Below are 17222 nucleotides of genomic sequence, written 5' to 3'. Positions count from 1 at the left end.
ACGCGGAAGCTTCCTGGGACTAGGGAGGCTGGGACTGAGGGCTCGGGGCAGCCTGAGTTAGATAGGGTGACTTGGGAGAGGAGACTGTTAACAAAATTGAAAGACAGAAGATGAAGAAGGAAATATTTATCCCACATGCCAAGAAGTACACCACCCTCCATGTGTGCCCACAGGGCAGAGCCTTGTCACCCTTATTATCAAGGCTATGACACATACATACGAAGAGCAGCTAATGAGAGGTACAGTGGGTGGGGCCTGTGGGAGGGGTGTGGCCTCCCCAGTGTTTGCTGGATGCTGCTTCTGTAGATGCCTTTGTCCCCTGTCTAATCCAGTTAATGTCCACTGCTGTATGGTCATGGCCCTGTGAGGTGACAGATTTGCAAAATTGGGGGTCCCAAAGCAGACTTTCAAGAGAGGGGCTGTCTAGGAGGCTGAAGTGCAGTTTGGGAATCTGAGGCCAGAGGTCTGAGTGTGGAGTGATCGCTAATGGTTTCTTCTGGGTACTCCATAAGTTCTTTGGGAAAAGGCTTGAGTTAAACTACAATTACCGCCATGTTTACCTTCCCGGAGGCCTCCAGGGAAGCTGCACTGTAGCAGTAAGGACTGGGGTGGCTTATGATTCCAGGGACAGTAAACCTATGGAGAGGAGCTTCCGGTTCCCCTGAGACCAGACACTACCCTTCTAGAAACATCCCTTTGATGTCTGGTTGGTGGGTGCAAAGGGTGGATACAGGAAGATGTCTACTGCCCACACCCTTCAGGATGAAGCTGGATGTCCTTGCTCCACGGGTCCAGAGGCTGGTACACACCAGCATCCTACTGGAAAGACACTGGAGGGATAGGTCACAGTGGCTCTTTCCAAAGCACCATCCTCGATCCCATTTGTGAGCTTACTTCCTTTCCAGTGTGGGAATATTTTAGAGCACCTTGTCTGCTCTCCTGGATAACCCCTGGACAGGAGACAGAAGAGTCAGGGCCCAAGGAAAGATGCTACCCTTTGGCCTTCCTGGAGTCAGCAGAACCTGGCTGCAGGGGGGTGCAGGACATGGCTACCCTGGGGAGAAAGGCATGTGGGTATGGTTCCCACCGTGGAACTTTCTGGGTTGAGGTTGAGCATAGCCAACATAACTCTCAGTAGCTGTAGGTGGGGTAGAGGATTACAAATGGTCCCAGCATGACCAGCTCTCCCGATGAGGCCAGGGCATCAGTCCACAAAGCAGAGATACTAAGAGGGTAAGGACGGTCCTGGTAGAGGAAGAGACACATACAGGGAAGGTAGAGGCAGGGCTTTCCTGAACTTGAGAGGACAGCCATCCAGACCTTCCTCCATAACCTGTCCCAGGTTCAGGGTGGCAAGCAGTGCGCCCTCTCCCAGACACCCCAGCCAGGTCTCTGTCGCTGACCTCCATTATCCTGAGAGGCAAAGACAGGACTCAGTGCCGAGTCCCTGCTCATGGGCTTCTTCCTGGCCACCACGCCATGGTATATCCTGTGGTTAGTGCTGCAGCCAGATGAAAGAGGTCTAGATGCATTCTCAAGAAGATTCCCCCTGCAGCGTCCTGGTGTGCCCAGAAAAAAAGTAACTGTGCAGGGTGACAGGGGGTGAAAGGTGGGATCTGACTCCAGCGTGACTTTTCAATGTCAGCAGCTCCAGAAGAGAAGCCACAATGCCCTAGCATAGTAACAGTGTGGTAGAAGTCCTCCATGAACCCTAAGCCAGACACTCACTGAACTGATCCCGGTTCTGTACTGATTCTGATCACCGTGCTTTACTCCTAGTTATACCCTGAGACCTGATCTTGTTCGCACTTTAGGCCCTGACCATGGTCACACACTGAGCCCTGACCCTGATCATACTCTGAATTTTGATTCCAATCATCTTCTGAGCCCTGATCCCTTCATAGACTGAACCCTGATCCTAGTAACACTCTGAGTCCTGATTCCCTTATACCCCAACTCTTGATCAGGTTACACTCTGAGCCTTGACCTCTCACAGTAAGCTCTGATCCAAAGGTTTCTGGAATTGAGAAGGGAAGGATGTAGCCCTCTCAGAGCAGAGGCCTCCTACACGCTGGCTATGCTACATTCCTCCCTGCCCCAAGATGGGAACTTCCCAGGCACAATTTTGGTGGGCGTAAACTCTAGGAGTGATACTTAGAGACTAGGTATATTCCAGGGTGTAAGGCAGTGAGAGGCCCTGGGCCCAAGGACAGGAAGTAGCTAAGCTGAGCTGGGTGTGGTATAGAGATTGGGTTTGACCTGAGGACACACATGGGTGTAAAGTGGGCTGTCTAATCCAGTTAACCTCAGCACATCTGTCTCCACAGTTGTGTGATCATGGCCATCTGTGGTGAATGATTTGCAAAATCAGACAGGCTTGGGATGCCACCCGGCCTGCTAGGTGACCTTGTCTTAGTCAATTAACTTCTCAGAACCTAGTTTCTTTATCCACACTAAAATTAATTAGTGCTCTGTCCCTCCAGAACTGTCATGAGGAAAAATACAGTTGGCAGGCTGAGCGTCTGACTCATGCTAGGCTAGGAAAGCCCTGGGAAGCACAGTGGTTGGTCCAGAGCCTAGGCAAAGGAGGACTTCCCATGCAGGGTGAAGCCAGACAACAGTGGAGGTCCTGAGGGCAGAGGCAAGAACAGACACCCGTGCTCCATGGTAGCAAGAGCAAAGCCAGGATAGGGGTGAGGTTTGGGTGCCCAACGAAGAGACACCTGGGAAACCCAACAAAAAGTGTGGTCTTTACCACAGGCAGAGTCAGGTGGGCAGCTGTGCCCCCACCCCTACCTACCTGTCTCAGCTGGGACAAGGTACTCTAGGGAGATGCCTGTGAGAAATCAGGTCATGCTAGGTGCTCCCAGGTCATGGAGAACCTTGTCATAGCATCCTGTCTGGGGCAAGGATACTCCACTCCACACACACACACACACACACACACACACACACACACACACACACACACACACACACAGAGAGAGAGAGAGAGAGAGAGAGAGAGAGAGACAGACAGACAGACAGACAGACAGACAGACAGACAGACACAGAGAGACAGAGAGACGAGAGGCAGAGAGAGATGAGAGACAGAGAGAGACCAGAGAGAGACTCCCTTTCCTCCAACCCAATAGCTCTCAGCCTTCCTGATGCTGCAACCCTTTAATACAGTTCCTCATGTTGTGGTGACCCCATAACAAACTATGTTTGTTGCTACTCCATAACTGTAATTTTGTTACTGTTACGAATAATAATGCACTTTTTTAAAATAGAGGATTTCAAAGAGGTCTCAATTTACAGGTTGTGAATTGCTATTCCTACCCCTTGACCTTCAGTGGAAGGAGGAATGACGAGGCGGAGGGGCCCAGGAAAGTCCTGCCTAAGTTCAACCTATGAGCCATTTGAGACCAAGACATGCAGACAAGCCCGGAGTTGATGGCCCTCTGGGACACATGAAATAGTGTCCCCCAAAGCAACCCTGGGCCCTCCCCATCTCTCCTTTCTTCCAGAAACCTTCCTGTTGATCAAGCGAGTTCTGTCTTTGTTCTTTAGGCCTTTGAGCAAACTCTGGGCTGGTTGTCAGTGGCAATTTGGCACACAACACCTTCCACCTGACCACTTCAGAGGAGCTGGGAGGGACAAGATCATCTTGGAAAGATTCCATCCAAGAGCTGCCAGGCCATAGCTCTAGAGATGGCCACAGGGTAAAGGGTCTTTAGGATAGCTGGGAGTGTGTGGGAGAGCCCAAGTTCCATTGTCCCATTCTGTGCAGCCTGGAGACCCTTGACCTGTCCCAGAGGGAGGAATCTGGAAGATTGATTCCCTTGGTTAGGAGTTGCAGGGTGGTGTGGAAGGGTCCCCAGTGGGAAAAGAAAAAAGCCCCACATCCTATGGGGAGGAGAGGGGCCTGGGAAGGGTTGAACAGCCACTTTGAGGGGTGGAGCTTGAACCGTCTGAGGAGGGCTGGGTAGGGTCTGAGGGAGACTAAGGAGTGCCCTGGGGAATGGGGTGTTGGTGAGGAAGCAGGGCAGGCCCTCCGGAAACCTGATCCTTCTCTAATCTGCTTAGCCAACCGGTCAGACCACCACTGTAGGCATTTTGGCATCCCCACGGGGCAGGCCTGTTCGAGCACCTCTATCATGCAGGGGACCTGGATGGTGCTGTTGGCACTGATATTGAGCACCTTCGGGGAACTTGGTGAGCATGGGGGAGCATGGGAGCAGCAGGGGTTGGGGTCCCTAGGACTGTCCTCAGAGAGAGTTCCTCATGGGAGAGTTTCAGAGAGGAAGAAGGCAGAGCTGGGACTGGCCAGGTGGGCAGAAGTCGGCACCAAAGCCCTAGGTGCCAGCTGGGAGCCCCAGAATATTGGCCTGTTTGCTAGGGAAAGCCTTTGAGCAGGAGAAGAGGGGAGATCTCAGATTCTGGGGCAGATGGCTTGGGACTCTGGGTACAATGGAGATGTAGATGGGGAAAGGGCACCCAGAAATGTCCAGAGATGTGGTGACATTTCTCGGGATTTAAGAGAACAAGTGGCTACGTGATGTTGACAGTCAGTCAGTTAGGTGCTCAGTGGTAAGGGCTGAAGCCAGGTTGTTCCACACATTTCTTGGAAAGATTGACTGGGCCAGAGACCCAGGCCCTACCAGGTCACTGTCTCTCTGTGTGTGGGAGGTTGGGGATACGGGGGATGACTTCCCTGTGTGTCTGGATTGCTTGGAGACAAGCCAGGCATAAGGGTGCTTCTGGGATTGGGTCTGTGATGCTGGCGAAACAGAGTACAGTGCCTTTCAGCCAGGCTGTACCCCTGCAGATCTCTCCTCAGGGAGGACACTTGTGCCAAGCTGGCACCTGTGACTCCTAGGGGCATCTCCCACCCAGTGCTCCCAGGACTGGCGGCAGCACTTTAGCAGAAGGGCAGTTGGGGAAGAGGAAGTGCAAGGGTATCTGGCTTAACAATGTCCGCTTAAAACTGGCGTGTGTGTGTGTGTGTGTGTGTGTGTGTGTGTGTGTGTGTGTGTGTGTGTCTGTGTGTGTGTGTGTGTGTATGAGCATTTCAAGTCAGCTGTCCTCATCCTTGTTCCGGGCTGAGCCCACTGTTTCAGAGGTACATTCTGTAAGACTCTGGTTCAATGGTCACGGTGTCTCCCCTGAGTTTGGAGAGCAGGCATCTGGTCCCTAGCTAGTGTCCCTCTCTCCTTAGACTAAGCCTCCATGGCAGAGCTGGGCATTGGCCACAGATGTTTTAGGGTTTTGAGACAGGAAGGCCTGTTCACTGCCCTCTCATCCCTCCTCTCCTAGCTATGGCCTTACGGTGCTATGCCTGTCCGGATCCTGTGAGCGCGTCTGACTGCGTCAAGATCACACCCTGCCACACCAATGAAACCATGTGCAAGACCACTCTCTACTCCCGGGAGATAGGTCAGTGGGATCTGAGTGGGACAGAACTGGGATCCACTGATCCTGACCATCTGGGTCCCCACACAGCCTGCACCATTATTTCACCAATTCTGCCAAAAGACTTTTTGCCTAGCCATCAAACCCCCCTCTCTTCCCCTCTCCATGGGTGGCCCCTGCAGTTTTTCTGGAAGTCTTTATAAATGGCTAGCTATCTTACAACTCGGGTTTTACATTCTGTATTACGTACAAGATGCCATAGGTGTCCCTTGTGTATCACAGGCATTCAGTGGTCCTGGTAAAAGGGAAATCTAGGCTAGTGGGGTGGGTGACCCCAGAGTGGGTGGCCCCTGGGCTTGGGGCACAGAGGCAGTAAGGGACTGGCCCTTCTAGTTGACACATTGTGCATCCTACAGTGTTTCCTTTCCTGGGGGACTCCACGGTGACCAAGTCCTGTGCCAGCAAGTGCGAGCCTTCAGACGTGGATGGCATTGGGCTAACCCGGCCAGTGTCCTGCTGCAATTCTGACCTATGCAACGTGGACGGGGCACCCAGCCTGGGCGGTCCTGGTGGCCTGGTCCTTGTCCTGCCACTTATCTTTCTATTGCATGTCCTGCTGTAAAGCCATGGCCATTTGGCTCTGTCCCCTTGTCCCTGACAGCAGTTCCCTAATGCCTTGAAGAAGTACAATAGCCACCTGCATCAGTCTCACGAGTGTCCTTTCTGGGTACGGATCCATCTTGTGGGAGAGGGGCCTCCTTGCTATATCTCTGACTCCACCCTATCCCTGTGAGTCTCTCCTGTCTCCTAGAGTTTCATATCATAAGCAGGGACAGTCACCAGGTTTGGGGCACCCATGCAGACCAGGGGATTGCTGCTTTCTAGGTCTTAGGACCTGTGGGGAGCCTGCTAAGTGGGCAGAGGCCAGGCTAAAGGAGAAGCTCACTGTGTAAGGCTCCCCTCTCCTGCTGGAATCTGCTTCTCTCCACCACAGCGGCAGGCTATCTGGGAATCTGCACATGGCTTGGCTGACCCTCTGGTCCCAGGTTAGGGTGCTGTGACCAAGTGCCGTCAAGGACACCGCAAACCTGGAGAAGACTAAAGACCTAGGAGGTTCCCTGTCCTTGGGACTTGAGAGTCCCCATCTTTGTCTTCTGTGGGGCTCTTTAGTCCTGGGCCAGCTTCTGAGAACAGGGCTGGCACGGTCTAGTGAGATCCACCACAAGTCTCAGGGTACAACCAGTCCCAAGCATTACTACTCTTTCTCTGAAGGCCTCTGAGGGGAGGACAGGGGTAGACTTCCAGTACGGGGCTAACTAAAATCTATGATTCTCCTGCTTGCTTGGGTACCCACATCTTGGGATGTGATTCTGAATTCTGACTTGTCAACCAGAGGCATGGTCCCGTTGTCACCTCTAACTTTCTCACTCAGTTCCTCCTGGTCACCCCCTCTTATTTCCCTTCCAACTTTATGTCTTTGGTGGTGGTGGCCTCTTGCCTTCTCTTGTAACCCGCTGATTCCAGTCAGTGCTCTCTGCATGCGTGTGAGCGGAGGGTACCATCCACTTCTCCCAGAGACTGTCAGTCACGCAGTGTGATATCGACACTTCATGTATGCAGCTCAAGGATGTGATATGTGAGACAGGTAGACTCTTGTTTGCTATCCACCACCAAGCTAGCCAGCAGATGGAGATTTCCTGTGCCTTACCAACCAGCCACCTGCACACTCTCAGAGGTACCCTACATTCCATCCTCACCCCCAAAGGTAACTTTCCCATGCTGACGGCTTCATATGCCAGCCTTCACCTGGATGCCGATCCATCCTTTTTTTGTTTCAAAATTACCATGTAGCTGAAGATGACCTTGAACTCTTGACCCTCCTGCCTCAGCTTTCTAAGTGCCTCCATTGGCCTGGCAGCTACCCATTCTTTAATCTATCTATTCATTCATCCATTCACCTACTTGCCCATCCTGTCCATCTTACCTATCATCCTGTCCACTCTCCGTTTCAACCATCCATCCATTTATGTATCTACCCATCCAACATCTATTATATCTATTTTATCTACCCAGCTATCATTTTCATCTTCCACTCATTCATCTATCCTCTCATTGACTGATCCTGTTACCCAGGTATGTGCCCATCCCCTTCCCATTCCTCCCTCTCTCCTCCAGCAAATGCTCTCAACAGCCAGCATGGCCAGGTCTGGGCTGGACTCAGAGCCAGCGGAAAATTCTCCTTCACTTGCAAAGCTGGCGCTCCAGCAGGAGTGGGAAGGGCGGTTGAGCATCAAGCACCAAGGGGTGGGTGGGGTGTTCTATCCGGTAGGCAGCAGAAATCCAGAGAATGTTTCTGAGAAGAGAAGCCAGTGGTGTGATTTGCATTTTAGCAGGTGCCTTTCAGTGGAAGGTAGAGGGTAAGGCCAAGGAGGAGGAGCCGGACTCCCAGAAACAGACGGGGTGATCTGGCAGACAGCTAGGACTGGACAGTAGCCAGGTGGGTGGGAGGGAACAGGCAGAGGTCATGGCTCCAGCTTGCATAAAGGTTGGTGATTGCCTCGGGTGCCTGGCTGGATCTGGGGAGGGACCTAGGGGTCCCTGTCAGGACAGTTGACAAGAGAGAGGATTCGAGGGAATCTTGTCAGAGCTTCTGTTGGTCTCTGCAGACAGTCTTGCCTGCCCTGGGCAGGTTTTCCACGTATCCCTTCACTTCAGCATTCTAGCAACCTCAACAGCTAGGACCATTTAAAGATCAGACTGGCTCAGAGAGGAGAAATGCTTGGCCCAGGGCCACACCACAGCACCTGCAGCACTCAGTTCCCTGGAGAAGCCCTGTCCCAGGCTCAAAGAAGGGAGCTAGCCCTCCAGGTCACACACGCTATCTTGTGCTGGGTTCAGGCCTGGTCTCCTGGTTCCACACCTGGGACCAGCGGCAAGGGTGTGGACTCACACGAAGAAGCTGCCAAACAAGGCCATAAATCCTGCCCCGCCCAGCAGTGCTGCCTTCCCGGCCTCACCAATCAGGGGCCAGAGGAGGGCATGGTCACCCACAAGGATGCTGCGTGCCCTCTCCTGGCTGCTGCTCCACTCAGCCCCTCCTCTGCCATCACTGACCTGTGAGGTCATCCCTCCTTTACAGAGCCAGGACAAGTAGCCCCTTCAGGCAGCCTCGGGTCAGTGTCTCCTGTCCTCAGTGTACAAGCCCACGCTGCTCACAGACACTCCTTCCCCAGGTCACTTGCACTTCAGTCCAAATGGTCATAAAGACCCATTTTTGATGAGCATCTTAAATGCTCAAACCACAGATGCTCATCTCCCCTGTTTACAGATGAAGGAAAGGGAGTCCAGAGTGAGTGCCTGGTGAACAGGCCTGGGTCACCCAGCAGGCCAGGGGTAGGTTCAGTCTCCTAGGCTCCAGAACCAGACTTTCCCTGGCTCCTCTCCCAACCTCTGGGTGTGGTCTGTGGACAGAGCCCGGGGGATGAGTGGCCCTACTATTTGACTTGTAGGAACTGCAGTCCCTCCCTCTATAAGCCACACCTTCTCTTTACTTTTTAGACAAACCTTGTACAACTGGCTTCACCCTGCAGTGACAGGTCACTTCTGTCCTAGCAATCCATAAACAGGAAGCCAAGGTCTGGAAGGGCAAGGGGGCTAACCCGAGGCCAAGCATAGAGTGAGCAGAAAGGCCAGGAGAAAAACTCATGCCTCCTAGGTGCCTGGACCAGGGCTTCTTCTCCATTGCAGGTGATCACAAGGTCAGGCTGTAATTCTGCTGTAACAGAGTCTGTAAGGGGTAGACCACTCAGACACACATGCAAACTGCCAATCACCCATCTATCATCACTTGTAAAAGCCAAGTATTATCTATCCATCTTCGCAGTCAATCATCCATCCATCCTGTATCCATGTATCTACTTGTCCATCCATCACCCATCCTCCACCCATCCACCCATCATCTGTTCATCCACCCACTGGTCTTTCTATCCTCTCTACCTCTCACCCTCCTTCCTTCTTCCGTCTGCATTCCCCCATATCCATCCATGGGACCACTCAGTAGAACCTTGAAGAACAACAACAAAAACCAAAGAGACCTCAACTGGGGAGGGTTATGGAGGAGGAAAAGCCTAGATGGTCCTTGTGGCATGGGAAAGCAGCCAGTGTGCCCATAACATGAAAGACCCGGCACAGGAAAAGGCATAGGAAGCCAGAAGACACGATCAGGCCAGGGGAGTAGGTAGAGTCCTGCTGTCAGGACTAAAGCCAACAAGTCAAGCTTGGTCTACAAGCCATTCATTAGTAGTCAGGGCACTGTTGATGGATATGGAAGGGCCAGTCTAAGACCTTATATCCACCTCCGCCCTCAGAGCACCTATACCTCATCAGACACTCCCTCCACTACACATTGGCTCAGCCTCTACTTTGTGGGTACATCTGGGTGCATAGTAGATCGGTCTTAGGCAGATGGGGATACAGTTCCTGCGAGGTCCCCTGTATCAGACAGATCTAAGGCAGCCTTGCACCTGGGCCTCAGTGGTTCTCAGGACTGCGCTCTCTGGCCTAGTGGATTCGTTCACACAGCTGAGACAAGAAGCTCATCAGAGGGCCAGGCTCTAAAAGGCTTCCTCAGTTGGAGCTGTTCTGGGACAGCAGGGCATGGTGTCTAGTACTGGAGGTGTGCCAGTGGAAGCAGGACCAAGTCTCCCAGACAGAGGTTCCCAAAAGGTCCATAGAGGGGCCCCACCCTGGGATGGTAAGTGATGATGGCTCCCGTCCACCACCCACATCCCCAGCCCTGTGCCTCCCTACTGAGTCACTCTGGTCCTGCCAACACCCAGGAGCTGAAGCCAGCCAGAAGCTGAGTATAAATCCTCAACATGAGGCCAGCCAGGGTTCCCAGCTCCAGAGCACTGAAGAATGACCCTTCGCTGGGCCGTGTGGCTGCTGCTCCTGGCAGCCTGGAGCATGGGCTATGGTGAGTGGCTTGGAGTGAGCTAGCAGGAGGACTCTTCTGTGGGCCTGGGTTTATCCCATCTCTTAGTGGGAGAGAGATGCTTGTGGCCAAGGCATCCTCTGGACCCTTGGTGAGCTTCCTGGCTCTTAGAGCCCAACTTGCTCCTGGGACAGAAGTCTTGTCATGTGACCTGTTGTCCAGGGAGGAAGGTATGGATGGGGGATCTGGTGTTCACTTCTGATCTGGGTCTTGAAGGATCTCAGGAGGTCACTTTCCTCTCTCAGCTACCTGGCTCCAATATGGGCTCCTGGAGCTAGGTGGTGAGACTGTGACCCCTAACCGTTGCTAGGTGAGGCCTTCAGATGCTATACCTGTGAGCAGCCCACGGCCATTAACTCATGCAAGAATATTGTTCACTGCAAGCTGGAAGACACAGCCTGTAAGACTGTTCTGGAGACAGTGGAAGCAGGTAAGGCTGGGTTCAGGCGAGGGCTGGGGGTCCACCTAATGGGGGTTCTTCCTCCCCATGTTCCCTTTCATCCATCATTGTTCTGCTCAGCCTGGGAGGCAGAGGGGCAGGAGTGGAGCGTACATGTGTGTGTGTTGCTGGTAGTATCACACCTTAAAGATGGTGCCCACAGTTAGATGTACGGCCCTTCAGCACTGAGACAGGGGCATTAGGGATATGGGGAGTGGGGATGGGTAGAAGGCAACGGTTGGCTTAAACCATGCCCAGATATGCTAAATGTGGCTTAGGGTAGAGACCCTCCGCCCCCCTCAGGGCCAGGCATGCTCCACAGAGGCTGGTGCTGACATGAATATCTGTACCACAGCTGGACAGGGTTCGGGCGGCTTTAAGATGCGGGTTGCAGGAGGGGTTTGAGAAGGCAGGACACGATGGGAAGGGTATGCAGAGGCAAACAGGAGCTGCAGTGACTCTGGGCTCTGATGTCTGCCCATCCTGCAGAGTTCCCTTTCAACCACAGTCCCATGGTGACCCGCTCCTGCTCCAGCTCCTGCCTGGCCACCGACCCTGATGGCATTGGGGTTGCCCATCCTGTCTTCTGTTGCTTCCGTGATCTCTGCAACTCAGGGTTTCCAGGTTTGGTGACAGGCCTCTAGCCACACAGGGACCCTCGTTCTTCCTGCATCTACTCTCCTGGCAGGGCCAGGTGCTGCCTGCACTTGCCTCTGCATGCTTGGCTCTGTGAGCAGAACTCACTGGGCCTCGGCTCGCTCAGTGTCCACCAAACTTGTGGAAAATAAAACAAGCCAAGGGTGAGGGGCCTCTCTGTTCTTGCTGGGCACTGGGAACCTGAAGTGCTGGCCTGCAGGGAAGACAGGCTGTATTATGGCACGCCCCAGGCCCCTGACCCTTTTAAAATTCATATCTCAGATGAAGAGACGTAAACCTAGAGGGACAAAGGCCTCCTGGGTCATCCTTCCTGCGCACTAGCCTGCCTCAATCCAGGGCACGTTCCCAAACCCAGGAAACCTTCCCCCAGCAGTCTTCCCCTGAACCCTAAAACCTGTCCCAGAAAGAACAGGAATGGGTGGTCTGTCCAAATCTGCTAGGAATACAACAGGAGATCACAGAAAGAGGTACACGAAGCCCAGCAGTCTCTCTACCCTAGTTTCCACAAATGGAGATGGAGTGTCCATCACAAATCTGTCACACACATACCACCCCCTAGTACAATGGCCTGCCCACTCCCTCGAGATCATAGCCAATGTCTACTTATCTACAGATGCAATGCCATACTGGACTCGGAGCACTCCCGAGGGCAGTGGCCAGGGCTGCTCCAGAAGGCAGAGGATGGAGCGAACAGTGCACTGAGACTGACTCTCCAGCCGGCTGGAGCTCTTTAGGACCCAGGGACCTTTGCTCTTTGGCTGCTGCTTCTCTTTCCCAGTGTAGCCCCTGGCTGGCCCTTCCAGTGTTCTGCCTGGTGAAGTGTGTGGCAGCTGTGGGGCCTAAATGGCCCCAGGCACTAATGCAGTATCACGAAGCACTGCCTGGATTCACACAGTTAGGAGGCCTTGGCCCTGAGTCCCACTGGCAGTCAGGACTGCTGGGTTGGGTACTATGATAGAGCAGAGTAACCAGGACAATGCAGGGTACTTCAGGACCCCTGAGAGGTGTCTGAAACGCCTCTCCCCCCACAACTTCCTGTGCTGCCAACCTGGTCTCCTAAGTCTCACCATCTAGGACCATATCTAGGGCCAACTCCATACTCACAGGTCCCCTCTCGGGGTCATCCCCTTCATTGTGGCTGAATTTCAGAGAGCCTCATTGAACTCAGGATTTGGAGGCAAGAGGCCAGGGCCACTGAACAGATATCACCCCCCAGTGGAGCGGCTGGGGTACTGCCTCAGGCCTCTTCAGAGAACGAGAGGTGGGAATGGGAGAGCCCTGTCAAGGCTGGCCCTGAATCCATGGGAAGGCAGGAGAGCTGTGGCTTAGCACCTGAGGGGCTGGCTTGTAAGAGTCACAAGCTGGGTTTAGCTACTTGGTCCCCAGTGCTAACGGGGAACCAAAAAGCCCTTGCCCCACGGTTGACCTCGAAGCTACACACTTATGAACATATCTACACGACTGCACATCTAGATTATTAAGCAGGGAGCTCTATGTTCAGGCCATGTGGCCCTCCAGGCCTGGAGGCAGTTGCTCAGTCAGACGCAGAAGCTCCACCCTGCTCCACTTCCTGTCAGAAATGCCAGTGGGACTGTTCGGTAGCACTCAATACCCGCATGACCCACTCAAGCCTTCCAAGGACCCCCACCCTCCAGATTACCCTTGGCCCTTTCCTTATTGCCCATCTCCTGCCCTCTCTACTCTACTAAACCCTAAAAGGGAAAAATCCTTTTCCAAAGCCCCTGAAATTAAGACACTGAGTAGTTACCCATGTACCCATAGGTTCAGGGGTAGGGCGGGAGGTGGGGAGGGCAGAAGTATGGGGCAGGTCTTCCCAGCTGTGCACTATTGGCTAGCTGTGCAACCTCTCCATCCCTGCCCGAATCGGAGTGTCCTCTTCCCCCTCCCCAGGCCCTCAGGCCTCTGGACTGTGCTGGGTAGAGCCTGGGCCTTCCCCATCCCCACAAAAGGCCTGCTCCAAATCCTGAGTCTCCCTGACCACAAGGGAGATGAGAAGCCCTGTGCTGCCTGTACCCCACTTTTCCTCCTCACTTCCTAGGACCCTCCTGGTTCTCTAAAGAAGGACACAGAAAAGTTAGTCCAGGTGCACGTGGCTAGGGCTGTGAGGTTCACAGGCTCCGGGTGGACAAGGAGGGGACCAAGGTAGGAAAGGCCAGCTGGGACTCTACCCAGCTGCTCCCTCTCGGTCTCAGCCCCGTGACTCATCGGGCTTAGCCCTTAAGTGCAGAGGCGCCCACAAGCCTAGGCACACTATGACATCCACGTTCCTCCAGAAGGCAAATCCAGGGAGTGGGTAGGTCTGTGCAGGGGTGGCAGGGCTGTGGAAAAGAGAGCCTCCCCACATACATGCCTTGAAAACTCTTTTTAATCTTGTGCTTTCTTTAAATAAAACGGATTGCAGCTTTCCCCTTGATAGCACTAAGGCGAGCATAGCGGGGTGGGGGTGGGGGTGAGGGTGGAGTGCAGGAGGGGATCAGGGCATCCATGAAGCTTTTGGCTCTGGCTCCAGGTGTGGTTCCCAGAGAGGTATCGAGGAGGCAGTTCCTAGCTTCAAGCAGCTGGCCTCTCCCTGAGCTGACAGGGCAGGTGCTAGGCATAGTCATGGGACCCCCCTACACCAGGGCTCCTTGCCCGCATTTCTGAGTGTCCCCATAGGCTTGGTGCCTAGACAGGGTATACACTCTTAAAAGTGGTGGGTATCACCAGAATCGCAGCCAACAACCAGCGTCCACTTGCCCTTCTGTGTTCTCAAGGGCCCTTGGGCTGGTTCTAGCCTAGCTTCCCTGATATAAGGTGACCCTCCAGATGGCCCACTGTCCCTGAGTAAGCTGCAGGCCCCAGCCACACCCAGGACTACTCTGGCTTGCATAGCCACAAGCAGCCCTGAGTTTGGATTCTTTTGACCCTTCTACTCCAGGATCCTGTGCATCTGGACACACTAGAACAGTCTTGCTATAGGGACCCAGGAGGCAGAGGTAGGCCAGGACGACAACGTCCACCCCACCAGCTGCCAAGATGAGGCAAGCACAGGGGAGTGTCAAGCAGGTAAAAGAAGCCAGGCTTTGTCCAAGGCCATTCTGGTTAGGAGTGCACCACCCCCCCCGGTGGCCCATTCCATGGAATGGACTGGCTGACAGGCAGGGCAAGGAGGGTGCAGATGTGGCTGGCAGTCACTGGTCCTTTCTGTCACTGAGGCCACTCTCAGCACGGAGCAGCTGGCTGCTGGTCTCATTGTAGGTGATCCAATGCTTCAAGTCTTCTGGCAGCTCAGGGGGCTCCACCTGCAGGGAGACAGGAAGCTGAGGCCCCAGAGAGCCAGTTGCTGCTGGCGTTGACTGAGAGGCACGGAAAGGGGGCAAGCAGCCAGACTTCTGCCCTCCTGCCTCCGGACCTCTGCTTTATCGCATACCCTAGTCTGTGACCTTGCAGGAACCACACCCAAATTATGGTCTCTGCCCAGCACCTTCCCAATCCCTTCTAACCTATTTTCTCCTTCCTAGCTCCTCCTATCCCATCTACTCCTGCCAGGCCTCACCAGCAGGACCGTGCTTAAAGTGTCTGTCTCTAGAACAGCAAAAGCCTGTGCGGCGGGCTGGGTGACAGACCACCAGCTGCCCAGAGAAAAGCAGGATGTGTACGGGGAAGTGCTCCTCCAGGAGCGAGACTGACTGTGAGTCCTTGCAGATGGGTTCTGAGGACTGAGGGGTGAGGGAAGAGGCTGGAAGGATGCCCTCTCCTCATGGTGAGTGCTATACAGCGGTGAGGAACTACTGGCCTATAGCCTGGGCCTTTCTGGGTACAACGTACTGTCAGAGATACCCCATCCTGACACATGGCCCCAGAATAGTTCCTCAGCTTACAGAACCCTACCCCAGACTTGGCCTGTCCTGAACAGTTATCTGCCTCTGCCTGGGACCCAAGTAACCATGGAAACTCCCAGGCAAGCCCTAGCCTCCAGCTGAGCTGAGTTGCCAGGGTGCTTCAGTTCACCTCCTCCACGCTGTTATTGCTCGCTGTGGCTGCAACTCCAGTCCCCTCACCCCGTACATGCACTTCACCAACCAGTACCAACTGGCCCATAGGAGTTCAAGACTCGATAAAAGAGAGAGAGCAAGGGAGAGCCATGTCTGCCACCAACCGCTGGGAGGCGAATGGCCACCCTCCCTCTGAGCCTGTGCTCCCCTTCAGACAGGCACCGAGGTAAGGTCATCCCTATACCCTGGAGGAGGCACTTGTCTAAGACAGGCAGGCACAATAGGGTGGGGCATGCCCTGGTACTTTTCAGGAGCCTGCCCTGGCAACCATCACTACTCTGGCTGTCTCCAAGGTCACAGTTGCTATACTGCAGGAGCTGGCTCTGCCACCATGCCGGAGGAGTGGACCCTGGGGAAGGGCCTTGGGTCCCAGCAGGCACAGGGTTCTCCTCCCTCCAACCTCGGAAAGACACAAGGCTTGTGGTCTCCTGGGGTCAATTCTACCCTAGTCCACTCGGCTCGGGTCTACTAGAATTCCCAGCAACTACTTCTAACTGACGTCCCTTTATCTCACACTCAAAACCAAAGACCAGAGAGGGTGACTCAGCAATGTAGAACACACAGAACTAGGACTCAGACTCCTAGCAGAGATACCTGCTCTGAGCATCTCAATTCTAGAAGAGGGGGTGGGAGGAGAAACTCTGTAGTTGGGGGCAGATTCAAAACTGGCTAGGCCTGAACTGTGAAGCCTTGGTTCATAGATGCCGGGGACTCCAAGAAGGGCAACTCCATGGACATGGAGGAAAAGTGTAAAAGTGTTCCGACAAAAGACTAGTCTCAGAACTTGAAAGGGATCTTCCTCGCGGGAGAGGGCTGGGAGCCAAACAGGGCCGAGGCATCGGGGTGGGGATGCTCACCCTGCGCTTGCACAAGTGCTGTACTACTCGATCCGGCGAGGTGCCCAGCACGTGCTGCCGGAAACGCAGCAAGGCGCACACGAAACCATCGCGAAGGCTGACAAAGCGCGCCTCCAGGTAGAAGGCGCGGTCGTCCCAGCCTAGCAGTCGCGTGTGTACTTCGAACGGCTCAAACAGGCGCAGCGAGCGGCGATAGCGCGCGCACGAGGCGGCCAGCACCGTGTGCGCGCCCAGGTCGCGCAGCGCCCCCAGCACACCGCAGCGGGTCAGGTGCGCGGCGCGTGCCACATCCGCCTCGCGCAGGTAGCGCGCGTTATTCATGTGCAGCAGCAGGTCCAGGTCCGACGGCAGCACCCGGCCGGCATACAGCTGCTCCGCCAACAAGTCGCGGACCCGAGGCTGCAGCAAGCGTGCGCGCAGAACGGCACACGGCACGCGCACCAAGTACCAACCGTCCAGCAGCGCAAAGAAGACGAGCGCCAAGGATAACGACACCACCAACAGCTCCATCATCTTGGCAGCGGGCGCCTGGTGCCCAGGGGCCCGCTGCGCAGGTGCCTGCTGCGGGGTGGCCTAGGAGCCTGGGAGCTCCGAGGACCGGAGTGCACCACTTCTCTCAGCAGTGCGAGGGGGAGGCGCGCCGGAGGCAGTGGCGCCTTGAGCTGGACTCTCGTGCACAGATCCTGGTTCCCCCCTCGCACGTCCTCGATGGTCTATCCTGGGTCCTCAGCTTGAGCGGCTTTCGCTTTTCTCGGGGCGGGGCGGGGCACGGCGGGGCGCGCGGAGCAGTACAGCGCCATCTGGCTACTGCATTCGGCCCTGCAGGT

At 54.7% G+C, this 17222-nt stretch overlaps 3 protein-coding genes across 3 annotated transcripts; 2 read left to right on the top strand and 1 right to left on the bottom strand.

Annotated features, from left to right (window-relative positions):
* The first annotated feature begins 4072 nt into the window (after positions 1-4072).
* Lypd2 (LY6/PLAUR domain containing 2) lies at positions 4073-6102 on the top strand. Its single transcript, XM_032890869.1, has 3 exons — positions 4073-4197; positions 5299-5418; positions 5811-6102. Exons 1-3 carry the CDS (start codon positions 4140-4142, stop codon positions 6014-6016), a joined length of 384 nt encoding a protein of 127 aa, XP_032746760.1. The 5' UTR covers positions 4073-4139; the 3' UTR covers positions 6017-6102.
* Positions 6103-10311: 4209 nt separating this feature from the next.
* On the top strand, positions 10312-11630 carry Slurp1 (secreted LY6/PLAUR domain containing 1). Its single transcript, XM_032890868.1, has 3 exons — positions 10312-10369; positions 10698-10817; positions 11316-11630. The coding sequence occupies exons 1-3, from the start codon at positions 10312-10314 to the stop codon at positions 11468-11470; spliced, it is 333 nt and encodes a 110-aa protein (XP_032746759.1). The 3' UTR covers positions 11471-11630.
* Positions 11631-13851: 2221 nt separating this feature from the next.
* On the bottom strand, positions 13852-17137 carry Them6 (thioesterase superfamily member 6). Its single transcript, XM_032916617.1, has 2 exons — positions 16396-17137; positions 13852-14785 (listed from the first exon to the last, which is right to left on the bottom strand). Exons 1-2 carry the CDS (start codon positions 16906-16908, stop codon positions 14675-14677), a joined length of 624 nt encoding a protein of 207 aa, XP_032772508.1. The 5' UTR covers positions 16909-17137; the 3' UTR covers positions 13852-14674.
* Positions 17138-17222: the final 85 nt, after the last annotated feature.

The sequence above is a fragment of the Rattus rattus genome, chromosome 1 (assembly GCF_011064425.1).
Source record: "Rattus rattus isolate New Zealand chromosome 1, Rrattus_CSIRO_v1, whole genome shotgun sequence".
Classification (NCBI taxonomy): Eukaryota; Metazoa; Chordata; class Mammalia; order Rodentia; family Muridae; genus Rattus; species Rattus rattus.
The sequence above is the reverse complement of the archived record's forward strand: the minus strand, read 5'-3'. Positions and strand labels throughout refer to the sequence as shown.

Bases quoted from the DNA above. Each gene is read 5' to 3' on its own strand.
- Lypd2 (XM_032890869.1), top strand. From the start codon at position 4,140: ATGCAGGGGACCTGGATGGTGCTGTTGGCACTGATATTGAGCACCTTC. The intron at 4,198-5,298 runs GTGAGCATGGGG...CTCCTCTCCTAG, and splicing joins GAGCACCTTCGGGGAACTTG to CTATGGCCTTACGGTGCTAT. The intron at 5,419-5,810 runs GTCAGTGGGATC...TGCATCCTACAG, and splicing joins TCTCTACTCCCGGGAGATAG to TGTTTCCTTTCCTGGGGGAC.
- Slurp1 (XM_032890868.1), top strand. From the start codon at position 10,312: ATGACCCTTCGCTGGGCCGTGTGGCTGCTGCTCCTGGCAGCCTGGAGC. The intron at 10,370-10,697 runs GTGAGTGGCTTG...AACCGTTGCTAG, and splicing joins AGCCTGGAGCATGGGCTATG to GTGAGGCCTTCAGATGCTAT. The intron at 10,818-11,315 runs GTAAGGCTGGGT...CCCATCCTGCAG, and splicing joins TCTGGAGACAGTGGAAGCAG to AGTTCCCTTTCAACCACAGT.
- Them6 (XM_032916617.1), bottom strand. From the start codon at position 16,908: ATGATGGAGCTGTTGGTGGTGTCGTTATCCTTGGCGCTCGTCTTCTTT. The intron at 14,786-16,395 runs GTGAGCATCCCC...GTCTCCCTGCAG, and splicing joins AGCACTTGTGCAAGCGCAGG to GTGGAGCCCCCTGAGCTGCC.